The 13,400-nt window shown below is 43.3% G+C and overlaps 1 protein-coding gene across 1 annotated transcript in view; it reads right to left on the bottom strand.

Annotated features, from left to right (window-relative positions):
* The window catches only part of Cachd1 (cache domain containing 1), a 220,649-nt gene that overhangs the window by 22,064 nt on the left and 185,185 nt on the right, over nucleotides 1–13,400 (bottom strand). The window contains exons 13-17 of the mRNA XM_021160262.2: nucleotides 11,880–12,048; nucleotides 8,707–8,849; nucleotides 7,896–8,077; nucleotides 6,394–6,504; nucleotides 1,708–1,830 (exon numbers count right to left, since the gene is read on the bottom strand). Coding sequence (XP_021015921.1) covers nucleotides 1,708–1,830; nucleotides 6,394–6,504; nucleotides 7,896–8,077; nucleotides 8,707–8,849; nucleotides 11,880–12,048 — 728 coding nt within the window. The remainder of the gene's footprint in view (nucleotides 1–1,707; nucleotides 1,831–6,393; nucleotides 6,505–7,895; nucleotides 8,078–8,706; nucleotides 8,850–11,879; nucleotides 12,049–13,400) is intronic.

Here is a 13,400-nt window from a genome sequence, read left to right as displayed (position 1 = left end):
TCTTTCTTTCTTTCTTTCTTTCTTTCTTTCTTTCTTTCTTTCTTTCTTTCTTCCTTCCTTCCTTCCTTCCTTCCTTCCTTCCTTCCTTCCTTTCTTTTAGGAAAGAAGTAACAAGTATTTACAGACACAAACATAAACAGAATCTGACACTCAGTACATATGAGCATACTGGTAGCAACATTAAGTAGTAAGTAGCACTAGACTTCTTTAATCAAGACTATGCTCTGTTTTGTTCCCCATAGCAGTGGCCAGGATCCCTGAGTGCGCCCATTAAACACCAATGTGAAATTCAACAGTGACACGAAGCGGGGAGCACAAGACTGAACTAAGAAGCTATTTTTAAAAGCAGCCTGCACTGAATCAAGGGAATGCCCTTGCTTTGATCAGACATTTTCTTTTGAAATTCAGGAGGCACCGTCTCATAGTTCTGTGAGCCTCTTTTGGGGAAGATGTAAAAGTGCAGTCTAAGCAGCTGAAATTTTGCAAAGATTGGCTTAATGACTAAGTTAACATCAAAAGTGCTGCCTGAGAGAAAGTGCCCTCTGGTCTTCCCAATGCCAGTGTTGAGGGGCGCTTCTAATCACCCACTCCTAGAGAAACAAGACTTTGGGGCCCAACGCTATTCCTCTTGCTTTGTGCTGCGTCTGCTTGCCTAAATAATAAACATGCGTGCACCTTCAAAAAGGGAAAGAAAGGAAGGCTGGGGAGATGGCTCAGGGGGAAAACCACTTGTCTTGTGATTGCCCAGACTCATGGAAAGCTCAGTACAATAGCACATATCTGTAATCAGAATCTTGTTGGGAATTGGTTGTAATGCTTTGTCTTATTTCAGCTCCCAAAGGCTGTGCTTCCAGACTCGAGGGTCCCTGGCCCCAGCGGACTTCGATTGATAATAAAGAATTGCCATATAGCTATTGGCTGAGCAGGGAGACAGGGTGGGACTTTTAGATTGTGTGCTAAGGAACCAAGAGAGAGGGGAAGAAGGGGAGACTCGCCGTGACTAAGAGGGAGGAGGATCGGATTGATTGTTGGGTGCAGGAGAGAAAACATCCAACAATATGTGTAGAGGGAATTCAGCCCTGTGGGGGGTGCCCAGAAGGTAACAGGGCAGCAAAGATAAAACATAGATTTACAAGGTGTTAAGCCAGGAATATTGGAGGGAAGTGTGTGCAAACCACGGGGAGGTTCAGAAGTACCAAGCCATTGAGCTAGACAAGGCATATCAAAATTAGCTGGTGTGTGTGTGTGTGTGTGTGTGTGTGTGTGTGTGTCTGTCTGTCTGTCTTAAATTCGCAAATCCAGAGAGCTCTTGGGCCGGTGCAGCGTGCAGGGAGCCAAAGTCATTTAACTAATTCACTGTAACAGAATCCTCGAAAGCTCGTAGACCAGGTACCCTGGTGTTTGCAGTCATGAATTAAGGGAGCTTGTCTCAGACACCTGAAGTTAGTCTCTGACCTCTACGTGTGTGTGTGTGCATGTGTGTGCATAGGTGTGTGTGTGTGTATGTGTGCATGTGAGCATACATATGTAGAAAGAGGAGGGGAGGGGAGGGGAGGGGAAAGAAGACAATAAAACCCTGCCTTAGTAGGATAGCCAGGCCATGAACACAATCTCCTGTCTTGACGTGGTCCACACCTAGTACTGATTTGCTCACACCTAGTACTCATTTAGGCAGTAGACAGGAAGTGGTTTCCCTGGAGGGCTTACCTTATTTTGTTGCCACCATCTTGGTTACAAACTGGTAAGAGGTCCATCAGAACCTTGTAGAAGTACCTCAGTGTGAAGTCGATACCCATCACAGCCACGGTGTGCCCGGAAGACAGCTGTGTACTTCATATGAAAGGAACCAATGAGAGTAAGGGTCACATACCAGGTACCAGAAATACATGCCCTCCCCATCTCCTGTGCCTACAAATGCTGAATACAACATAAAGATGGCTTGAGGGGAAACATTAAGAGTTTCATTATGGCTTTTTGAACAAGACCAGTGCTAAACATGAATAGTTGTAGAATATGGTCACCCACCAAGTTCATAAGTTCATGGATTTTTTTTTTTTTTTTTTGAGCAAAATATCAGTGCAGACATGTGAGAGGTGGCTGGTCTTGCTACTTAAAACAAATTTTAAAATAATTATGTATGTATGCATGCATGCTTATAGGTATGTACATACATAAGCATGTATATTTGTATGTGTGTAGATGTATGTGGGCGCATGTTTGTCACAGTATGCATGTAGAAGATAACGTGGGTGAGTCACCGCTCTCTCTACCACCTGGCCCCAAGGATCAAACTCAGGCCACTGGGTTTGCAGCAGGAGCCCTGATCCTCTGACCCATTTCACAGGCCCTATAGTTACTTTCAGCAGACTTCTAGAAAAGGAACATGTGTGACTGCCATTCATTACTTCCTGCATTTTGCTAGAAAGGAAACAGTTGTCTCAGAGGTTGAGCAAGCATAGTAAGGCCACACAACACTTATCAGGAACACTGTCTAGTTTTCTTCCCATAACTCCATGGTGGACTGACTACTCAAAACACAGTTACATTTAAGAATGAGTCTTCTGCATTGCAGACCAGCAAGCCCTCTATTCTATAATACTATTATTCTCCAAGAGGGAGAGTCCACAAGTAAAGTTGGGCAGTAGAGCCTGACACTCCTGGCTAACTTTTTGGTAGATATGGAGTCAAGTTCTGGCATAACTGGCTTTATTTATGGGACTCCTGACTGCTATTTGGCCTTCCTAAAGCTTCAGTTTTTCATATAAAGATGAAGATAAGAGTAGTACTTTTACAAAATAAGTCTGCTCTTGGAACCAGAAGTGACAGTGCTCATGATTAGCAAGCTCCCTCACCATCATATGTTAAAGCAGAAGCCATTCAGTGGAGAACAGCAGGGTTTGTCCAATATGTAGCATTGAGAGCCGAACAGCCATTATCACCTACCTGCCTGATTGCCAGGAAAATACCAAAAGAAAAAAATGACATTCCTGACTATTTCATGTTGGCCTGTTTCGTTTCTCCCAGATCAGGGGGAGAGGGAGTGGGAGTGGGAGATACTGCATAGGAGCTCAGCAGGTGCTCTATGAACTGAGGGAAAACCCCAACCCTCTCTCACAGTTACCTTTATTTTTATTGTCTGTGTATGCGTATCTACACACGTTATATATGTGTACCATGTACATGACTTGCTCTCTGAAACTCATGTTGGTAATCAAATTGGGTCTTCTACAAGAATAAGTGCTCCTAGCGGCTGAGCCATCTCTCCAGCCCCTACTATGGTTATCTTTGGAGGTTTATTGAATTAAGGACACTGACGCTTGCAAGAGAGAGGCACTTGGCCAACATCATGGTACGAGTGTACACATGGATAAAACCTCTCGATTTCCAAAGCATATGGTCTTAGTCATTAAGTCAGGTCTTAAGGGCTGTAAGCAGTTTTAAACTATTTACTTCCTGTGAAAGAAGCTAGGAAAGAATTGTAGTTTGTATTTTATGAATGGAAACATTAGCCTGGGACTGGTTAAAAGACTTAAATATCATTGTTTCCCTGTCTCCAGAGTAGTTCCCGAGGCTAGCTCTTTTCTACAGTACTACACAGCTGCCCCTGTGCTGCTCAGGGAGTTGGGGATATGCTCATTCTATTCCTAAACCTCCTTTGGATGGCGGCTACCTGTGCCTGTAGAACCAATAGATTCTGAAGCATAGATCTGTGTTTTATCTGAATTGTAGACAGGTATACTGTTACCATAGCAACTCAAAGAATTATATAGAACTATGCAGCCAAATCTACAATTCTGAGGATAATGGACCAGGCTGCTGGTAATCCATTTTTGTGATTTTGATTGTTGAGATCATGTGACCAGACTCTTTATCTCCAGCAGTGTTATCATAGAATCAAGAATGCCCAGCTAGATCGGCAGGCAACTAGAAATGCTTATGGAAGAATGAAGAGAGCTCCGATCTGTGACTGCTGAGCGCTGAGTTAGAAAGCTCTCCCCTAACTTGCTACCAAAGCACATGTGAAACCAGGAGTGGGTGGCTCTGGTTTAGACGCGTGGAGTGTCTGGGTCAGCTGTTTCTTCTGACCAGTTCAAAGTCACAAGGTCAATGCCTGAACATTACCTGCTATTTATCTATCAGTCGACCCACTTCCCACGTTCAAGGCACTGTCCTATGAGCTTTATGTATTGTTTAATGTAATCATTAAGATAATTATTTGAGATAGGCTATAATACCCCTCTAGCCTAGTGAGGAAACAGAAGCAAGAGGGATTATTTATAGTCACATAAAGTACATTTATATTTATTTATATCTATATCTATCTCTATATCTCTATCTATCTATCTATCTATCTATCTATCTATCTATCTATCTACCTACCTACCTATCTATCTATCTATAAATGAGGGGAGTAGGCTCCCAGGCTGGCACCTTTGCTAAGCCTATCTATCAGTGCAAGCCACAGGGGCTTTGAATGAGCAATGAAAAAGGCCACTGACTTGGATCTAGACTGTGATAAAAAGAAAAAGTCACAGCTCTAAATAGAAAAATTGCACCCAGCTAAGCAAAATACTCGCACTATGGGCTCTCTTTTGAGCAGGACCAAAGCATATGCCTTTTGGGGGGTAGGGGGAATCTATATTCATAGTGACTTGGAGTCTGGGATGGAAATAGTGGATTTTTGTTGTTGGTGAACTCACAGGTAAAACAGGAAGGTAACCAGACAGGAGATCTGATGTTGTCCTCATTTGAAAAGTCACTGTGTTCCCATCATGCTTCACTGGAACTGACACCATAAAGACTCGGCCACCAAAGCACATCAAAACTCTTGTCCTTCTCTAATCCGTAACAAAAATGCTTACACACATACACTCACACACTGGCGTTGACCCACGCACTGAAAGCACACAAGAAAAGACAGGCTCTTGACAACGAGCTACTGTGAGGAGGTCTGATGAGACACCTTTGAAAGGCCACCTTGGAGCCCTTTACTGTCATCAAAGAGATGGACTCTGTCTTGGGAGGAGGCAGTTGTTTTGCTTTTCCTCAACTGGTCAGACCTTATGGAGGGGGCGATGCATCTCACTCTTCAGACACAAGCGCACCCACCAGATGGCGGTAACAGAAACACTGAAGGATGCACTCTGTCCATAGGAGGGCTACTTGCTTATGGATGAAATCTGTGTTATGGGAGAAGCTGAGAGTCAAGCAGACACCAATGGCCCTAGAATCACATTTGGCTGGCAGCAGGCGTGGCTTTCCATAGAGACAGGGGCCCGACGCTGGAATTCCCTCCCACTCTGCTTTCCAATTATTGTCTCAATGAACTTATGTCAGAAGAATCATAACCAGCATCAGTCATTTGATAAATAATCAATCATTTGATAAATAATCAATCATTTGATAAATAATGAGCACCACTGAGAAACCAAGAAAATCTGCTTCCTCCAAACGGCAAGGCATCATGCCAGGTGATCAGTAAGATGTGGTCTTTCTTGGTTGCTTTGAGAAAATAGCTATTTGTATAATAAAGGGATTAAAGCAATGCGCCTTCCCATCCAAACTTTCCCCGATGTCTGCAGCATCAGAACTGAAGGTTTAAGTTGTAGGAAACAACACATTCTAATGTATGTCCAGTGGGACTGACTTGACAGTGTCTGGCAACATCAGTTTTCAAGAAGCTCTTATTTTTAAGAGATAACTTTCAAAAACACAAAACGGAAAACCAAAGCAAACAACTGATATAATTTTAAAGAGTCAGATACAAATAGTCTGATGCCTTGGGACATTGTTCCTTGTTTAAAAAAAAAATGTTCCTTTGTTGGAAAACGAAGCAATTCTAGCAACAGAAGCAGTCATGTTCCAGCCGGCATTTCTATTCTTTTCTGCACGTGTATGTGTGCGGCATGTGTGCAGGGGCACCTAAGCACTCTGCATGGAGGTCTGGGGGTGATAACAACGGTCTTCCTCCATCACTCTCCACTTGATTTACTGAAGCAAGGTCTCCCACTGGACCTGGTGTGTTATACATTGCTCCAGGGATTCCCTGTCTTCACCTCTTGAGTACTGGGATTACTATTATGGGCTGCCACATACACCCTGCTTTGCATGTGGGATCAGAACTCTTTATGGGTTTGAAAGGTAACTGGAAAGGACTGGTGAGATGGCTCAGTGGGCTAACCTGATGACCAAATCCCTGGCACTTGAACGGTACATTGGGCTAACTTGATCCCTGGCACTTGAATGGTACAGAGAAATCAGTAGTTTTCTGCAAGCTGTCCTGACCTCCATGTGTGTCCTATGCACGCACACACACACATGAATACATATTTAAATAATAAATTAATAAAATTTAGAAGATCTTAAGTGACTAAAATTAATCCAAATAATTACCTGGATGAGTGAATTGTATGGCTGATTGTCACGACATAGCCAGCTCCTCCAACATCCAGATAAGGGCCCGTCAAGGAAATCAGCCCTGGATTGGCTACTGCATGAAGATACCTAACAGAGACCCAAGAAAAGTCATAAGCTTTGGGGTATAAACTACTCTGTAAGTTTGAAGGAGCAGCAAGTTGGTAGCTCTAAAATACTCATTATAAACAGTGCTGTTATCATGTTAAAAAATCAAAATAAATCTTCCTTAAATTAAAAAAAGATTTTATGGGCTGGGGAGATAGCTCAGCAGGTAAGAGCACAGACTGCTCTTCTGAAGGTCCTGAGTTCAAATCCCAGCAACCACATGGTGGCTCACAATCACCCGTAATGAGATCTGATGCAGAGCTGACCTGAGTGAGCGGGGTTGACTGGAGCAAGCAGAGGTCCTACAAATTCAATTCCAAACAACCACATGAAGGCTCACAACCGTACAGCTACAGTGTGCTTACATACATAATATAAGTAAATAAATCTTTAAAAAAAGGATTTTATGCATGAATGTTTTGCCTGTTTGTATACATGTGCACCATGTGCAAACCTGGTGCCTGCAGAAGTCAGATGTAGATCCCCTGGAAGTGGATTTATAGATGGTTGGGAGCCACAATGTGGGTGGGACTGGGAATTGAACCTGGGTCCTCTGCAAAAGATGACTATTAACTACTAAGGATCTCTCTAGCTCCTTACTTCTTTTTGAGGAGCTGGGGTTTGAACTCATGGCTTACCCATGCTAGGCAAGTGCTCTGCCACTGAGCTGCAGACCCACTAAGATTCTCACGTTTATGCCTGATGATAGCAACAACATAAAGAGTTGAGAAATTGAGGTTTTCTGTTCTAATGCATACTGGACTCTGAGCTTTTAGTGAGATCTGAAGTTCAGATGATTAAGAAGGTAATAGAGAAAAGGAAGAGAAATAAACCAACCTAAAGAAACCATCCAGGCTTAGCACAGGTGAGGAACAGGCATGAAGAGCTGACCCCTGAGTGAGTCGGCTGTTACCCAACACAGAATAAGCAGTTCTGTTGTTGGCTTATGTTGCTTCCCTGCTACAATGCCTGGCTAGCTTTAGGGTGAAAACAAAGCCCAGAAGTAAAAGAATACTCCTGAATTTAATGTGTTCATTTCACATAGGTCATATATGATAAGCTGTGTAATTTGATGCCATAATTCACGGAGTAAGACCAAGTATTTTAGTTCAAGATGACTCTCTAGTCATTAGGTGGAATCAAGGAAGGAGTCAAAATAGACACATGTAAAGCAGTTAGACCTCAAAATTTCAATAGTGAGATAAAGGCACGGCAGTCAAAACATAGCCCACAAATCTAATATTAGAAAAATAATACTGAAATAATTTTACCCCCTTGAAAGTGTCATCTCCCATGACTGCCCATTACTGTATGTGCTTATCATGACTCTCTAGGCTTAGGAGGAATTGGGAACTGAAGCCCCTCAGACTCACCACTGTCTCCTAGTGGGATCAAATGCTTTGTCCATGAGGGAACCAGGATAAATTCTGAGGACGCCATTGGGTGTTGCTATGTAACGGCGGACAATGTACGTGTTCAGGCTGCTCATTTCCATTTGTGTCATCCATTCATCTGTGACGTGGCTGGTCGCCATTACTTCATTTCTGACAGAGAACTAAGAAACAAAGGAAGACATTGCAGGGCCCCTTTAAAAAAGCACACATGAAAAGAGCATAGGCCGCTGGCGGGGCTCCCCAAGGTTCTCTCGCAGGGAAGCCAAGCCCAAGTACTTCTTCAAAACCTTCCCAGAGCAGATGGATACAGCCAAACTTGATGGCAACAAAGGTTCACGGGATACAGTTAGGGGAGGTGTGACTCCTCGGTTGTTCATCCAGCCGGCCTGAAAATTCCTACGGTGAATCATTAGACACACAGAGCCCTCTCTCCTTTTGGTGCTTGGATATCATATTTATCTCAACAGACAGCAGAATACTTCTTTACCATGGGAACAATGGAGTGGGAAATTTTCTCTGGTCTCTTTATCACACCCCCTACTTGGAAACCCCCAGTGCATATGAGACTTGAAGTAGACTCTTCATGTGGCCTACTGGGCTTCTTAATCCATCAAAAGGGTCACAGCTGACTAGTCTCCCCCTGGGCACACACTCTGCCTTTTTGCCTCCTGACTACAGAGGTCCAGATGCAAGCAGGGTTGGATACTTCAAAGTGTCATCGCCAGCACCACCCCCACCCCCAAGACTGGTGGAAAGGGGCCCCAGAGATGTAGCCTGTGCCAGTACGTACTTTGAGCCCCGGGTTAGCAATGAGGCGCGTGTTGTCACTGAGATAGGCCGTGTAATGCTCCACCATGCGCTTGGTCTCTGGCTGGCTGAGGTGCTCATAGGGGGAGGAAAAGCTGCCGGCAGACAGCATGACGGTTGGACTTTCTGAAAGAGATCCCAACAAAGCAGGTCTCAGAACACAGAGGCTTCATCTGGGGCCCAAACAAAAGCCATCACTTAGGCTCTGCCAACATGTCTGCTACGGTGGCTTAGTGCCTTCCACAAGGACACAAAGAGCTTGACAATGGGAGCAAAGAAGAAGGGAAGAGAAAAAAAAAAAAGCCACATTCTCTCCCTTCAGGGAGCTTGTGGTCCTAGGAGTGAAACGGGGTGGGGGTGGGCCCAAAGAGGCACAAATGCTGGACTCAGGCGTCATGAGCGTCTTAGCCAGGCAAGCTGTGTATTTGCTGAGAAAGAGGGTGCAGCACAGTCATGGAGCCAGAGTAGACAAAAGCTGGGGTCCGCCATTTCCTGGTCATGAAACGTTGGGCAAGCATTGGCAAAGCGAGGGAAAGAACATCGGGGATTCTCCACAGCCACGCCAACTGGGGCTTTACCAATGCATTACCAGTGCCTGCAGAGGAGCAAGCATCAGCGACACCTATTATAATTCACATCGGTACTATGATTCAGGAAGAAGAGAGATGAAATGTTGGCATCAATGCAAAAACCAAATTAAAAAATTATCATCACAGGTGGCAGGCAAACGTGGCATAAACAAAGCTTAGAGAGCATAAGCATCCCTTACGCACGTCCCTAAGTGCTACCTCTAACATCGAAACTAGTTTTCTATTTGAGACAAAATCCTTGTAATGAATCATAGTGTGAAACTACAATTTCTATTTAAGATTTTTGTTGTTGCCGGGCGTGGTGGCACACGCCTTTAATCCTAGCACTTGGGAGGCAAAGGCAGGTGGATTTCTGAGTTCGAGGCCAGCCTGGTCCACAGAGTGAGTTCCAGGACAGCTAGGGCTACACAGAGAAACTCTGTCTCAAAAAACGGAAAAAATAAATAAATAAATAAATAAATAAATAAATAAATAAATAAATAAATAAAAGATTTTTGTTGTTGTTCAACTTCACCACACTATTAATTAATTAATTAATTAATTAAACTGCTCTCACTGTACAGCCCTGGGCTAGCCTGGAACCCTCCTGGAACTCTCTTTGTAGACCAGGCTAGCTACACAGATTTGCTTGCTTCTGCTTCCTGATTGATTAAAAGCACTCACCACACCATGCTAAGTCTTATTGTATTTTAAAATGTGTCATAAAATGTGTCATAAAGCACCATTATTGCTTTTGATAGCTCTCACAGATGATGTTACCATGTAACCTGCTTAACTCTTATATGGTGGACAAAAAACAAACAAACAAGCAAACAAACAAAAACAAAAAACAAACACCAAATCAAGCCAATAGTTAACATATTGGACAGCGTAGCTATGAGGAAATCTGCACAAGCAATTTAAATAGATAGGCTGTTGCTTCTTTCTCACCAGGGGCTCCAACTTGCCCTCTGTCACTAGTCTCAGGGCAGTACCTCTTCTGTTAGCAGTAGGGCACAGTTTATTGGATCAGAACTTAAAACTCTTACATTAGCTTTTCTGTAAACCACTTCACTAAAATGTTAAAAAAAAAAAAGTCTTTTTCATATAAAACAGACATAGAAACCTCAGAGCCCAAATTGAAACAAACAAAGAAAGAAATGTAAGATGCAGCCTTCTATGACTAACATCACAGGCTTTGTCTCAATTGTTGACATTTTTGAAGTATGCCCCAGAAGAGATCACTTAGCCTGGCCTGGAGTTTTGGTCTTGTATCCTGGAAGAACTTTGTAGAAACGAATGAGGAGGAAATGGAATTCCACTATTCACATTTGGAACCTGGAAAATGGAGACTGCCCTTGACCTCCTTCTAACCTCTATCCCTCTACTCTGTTTGCTTGCTGTGTAGTGATCATTAATTTTTTTGAAGTATAACTATTTTCAGCAAGGAAAAAGGTAGCTGTTTATCTAAACAGTGGCCATCGTATAGTGTATTGACTACACAGGCTATAAAGGCCTCCTCTGTACCTAGCACACATCAGTACAGCCAACCAAGTGTGTATGACTTAAGTATCAGCTTGGTCAATGGGAATATATAGACCACTTATTATCTCTAAACAAGAGGGACTACAAATCACTCCTACAATGCAGAATCACCTATCCCCAGACAGAATGGTTCTTATCCAAAGACTAAAGATAATGCTTTTGATGAAGATGTGGACAGAAGGGAAGCCATGTATACCATTGGTCAGCAGGTGAGTAAGTTAGTACAATAAGCCAATATGGAAGACACTATAGAGGATCCTCTAGAAATGTAAACTAGAGCTATCATGTTGTTCAGCATTTCCACTCCGTTATCTAAAGGAATGTTAGATCATACATTTGGTACCCCCCATGTTCAATGTGGTGTTATAGATGATAACCCCAATGAAAACAACCTAGGTGTCCATCAACTAGGAATGCAGAAAATGTGGTACAGAAATACAATGTAATACTATGTGGCTATAGATTAGAGAAATACTGTATAAAACTGGAGATAGTTGTGTTAAATGAAATAAGCCAGGCAGAGAAGGAAAAATATGACATGCTCTCTCACTGAGGTGGAATCTAAAAGCTCAAGTTGAGAGTAGAAGGGTAGGAAACAGAGCCAGGTTCATGTGGGGGTAGGGTGGGATAGGGTGGGGTGGGAAGAAACATTGATGATGGGTGCAAACTTAGCACTAGATAGGGCCGAAAGCTCTAGTGAGTTATTGCATGGGGGAGTATATTTTGTTGTTGTTGTTGTTATTAACTTTGTTTCTTGAGATAGGTCCTCACTCAACAGCCCAGGATGTCTGGAAACTCAATATACAGTCCACTCTGGCCTTCAGCCCACACTGATTTGCCAGTTCTAGGCTAATTATTACCAGCACTGTGGGTGTGAGCCATCATACCTGGCTGCTTTGCAATTTCTAGAACTGCAAACGTTTAGTATTGGGTTGGGGGGATGGGCAGGCAGGGAGCGGGATTCAAACAGATGTTTGGAATGAATTCTTATGACCTGAATGAGCAAGATAATGAAGGAAGTAGGGGAGCCCCTGAACATCACCTAGTGTTGCCAGCTGCTTGAAGTGGAGGCAAGCACTGGGTTGGCCCAGAAGATCCAGTCGGTGGTACAGGAGCTTGCTGCTGGGTACAGTGTTGAGGTTTTTCAATTGTTTGACGGGTATTTCCGGTTGTATCACCACAATACACAGAATGAAGGAAGTGTCCTGTACCTGTAAAAACAAACAAACAAGTAAGCAATGGATTCCTAATGCAGAAAATTACATATAGTATTTATTTACTGATGTCTTTGTTTTCTCACTGGGAAGATGCTAATGTATGAAGGCTGTAAGGCTTTACAGAAGGTTGTCTGTTTTCCTTTCTCTTGTCAGGGCACTTGTGTGTAACACATCCTTTAGCTAATGAATGAAGGGAAAAGGAGTCTGTTGGCAACTGTGACCCTGGTTTGTCAGGATTAGATGGGTTAATGGACATGTAGATGTGCCTGTGCACATGTGAGCTTGTGCGAGCCCACGTGTGTGTGTCGGCATGTGTGCATGTGTGTGTGTGACAACACCAGTAGAGTGCAGTGTTAATTTCTACTCTGGCTTTAAATGCACAAGAGGAACTGGGCTACGGCTCAGTGATGGAGTGCTTGACTAGTGTGCCCATGGTGCTAGGTACATCCTCTAGCCCAAAGAGAAAAAACAAGCGTTATTGGTTTTATAGAAGTGTTCAGGGAGTTGACTATTTTCAACCAATTCTGAATCTTCACTAAGAGAAGGGCTCAGGAGCAGACACCACAGAATCCAGCATACTTATTTTGTTCCCTACAAACAGTGTCTCTTCCCCAGGCTGGAGATGAACACTCTCACTTGTTTAAACTCACAGGAAGCACATGGTACTCTTGCCCAGGATACCTGGGTCAGCATTTCTGTTCGTGATAGGCAGGTGCTACAGCTCAGTCTAGAGTATTTAAACTCTGTGTACTTTCAGATCCACTTTGTCTTAGAAATAGATGTTTGAACAAAATTCAGCGAGGAAATGTCTTCCCGAGAGTCATAAACCAACCACTGATTTATACCAACAAAGGCTGTCCTGATGCCACAGAGATGTCACAATATAATGTAGGGTTCATGGTCCCTGGTGCCATTGGGGTGAAGTAGCCTACTGAGGCTGTCAGCCACACGAACATGTATCAGACAGTCAACTGCAGTATTGCAAGGAAGAGCTCAGCTATACTTTAGGGGTTCACTATACCATAGCTTTCATCATATTTTAACGTAGATATTTCTACTTATGCTAACCACAGTATGTTGATGTTGGCATCAGCCACACACCTCTGCCTACCCTGCCCTGTGACTGCATCAAACAGCCAGGGAAAGTGACTGACCCAGATCATGGAGGTTGGTGAGAATGGCAAGCACGACTGCATTTTAAGTTCAGTAATTAAAATTTGGGACTAAACGAGAACATCGTTGCTTCTACTGGTTGTAGAACCTTGGATCACCCAATAACATTGCTTTGCCATGTTGATAAAAGAGAGTGTTGTCATCTGTTTCTCTATGACTCTCAGGCCCAGTGT

This window comes from Mus caroli, chromosome 4 (genome assembly GCF_900094665.2).
Source record: "Mus caroli chromosome 4, CAROLI_EIJ_v1.1, whole genome shotgun sequence".
NCBI lineage: Eukaryota > Metazoa > Chordata > Mammalia > Rodentia > Muridae > Mus > Mus caroli.
This window is presented reverse-complemented; position numbering and strand designations above follow the sequence as displayed.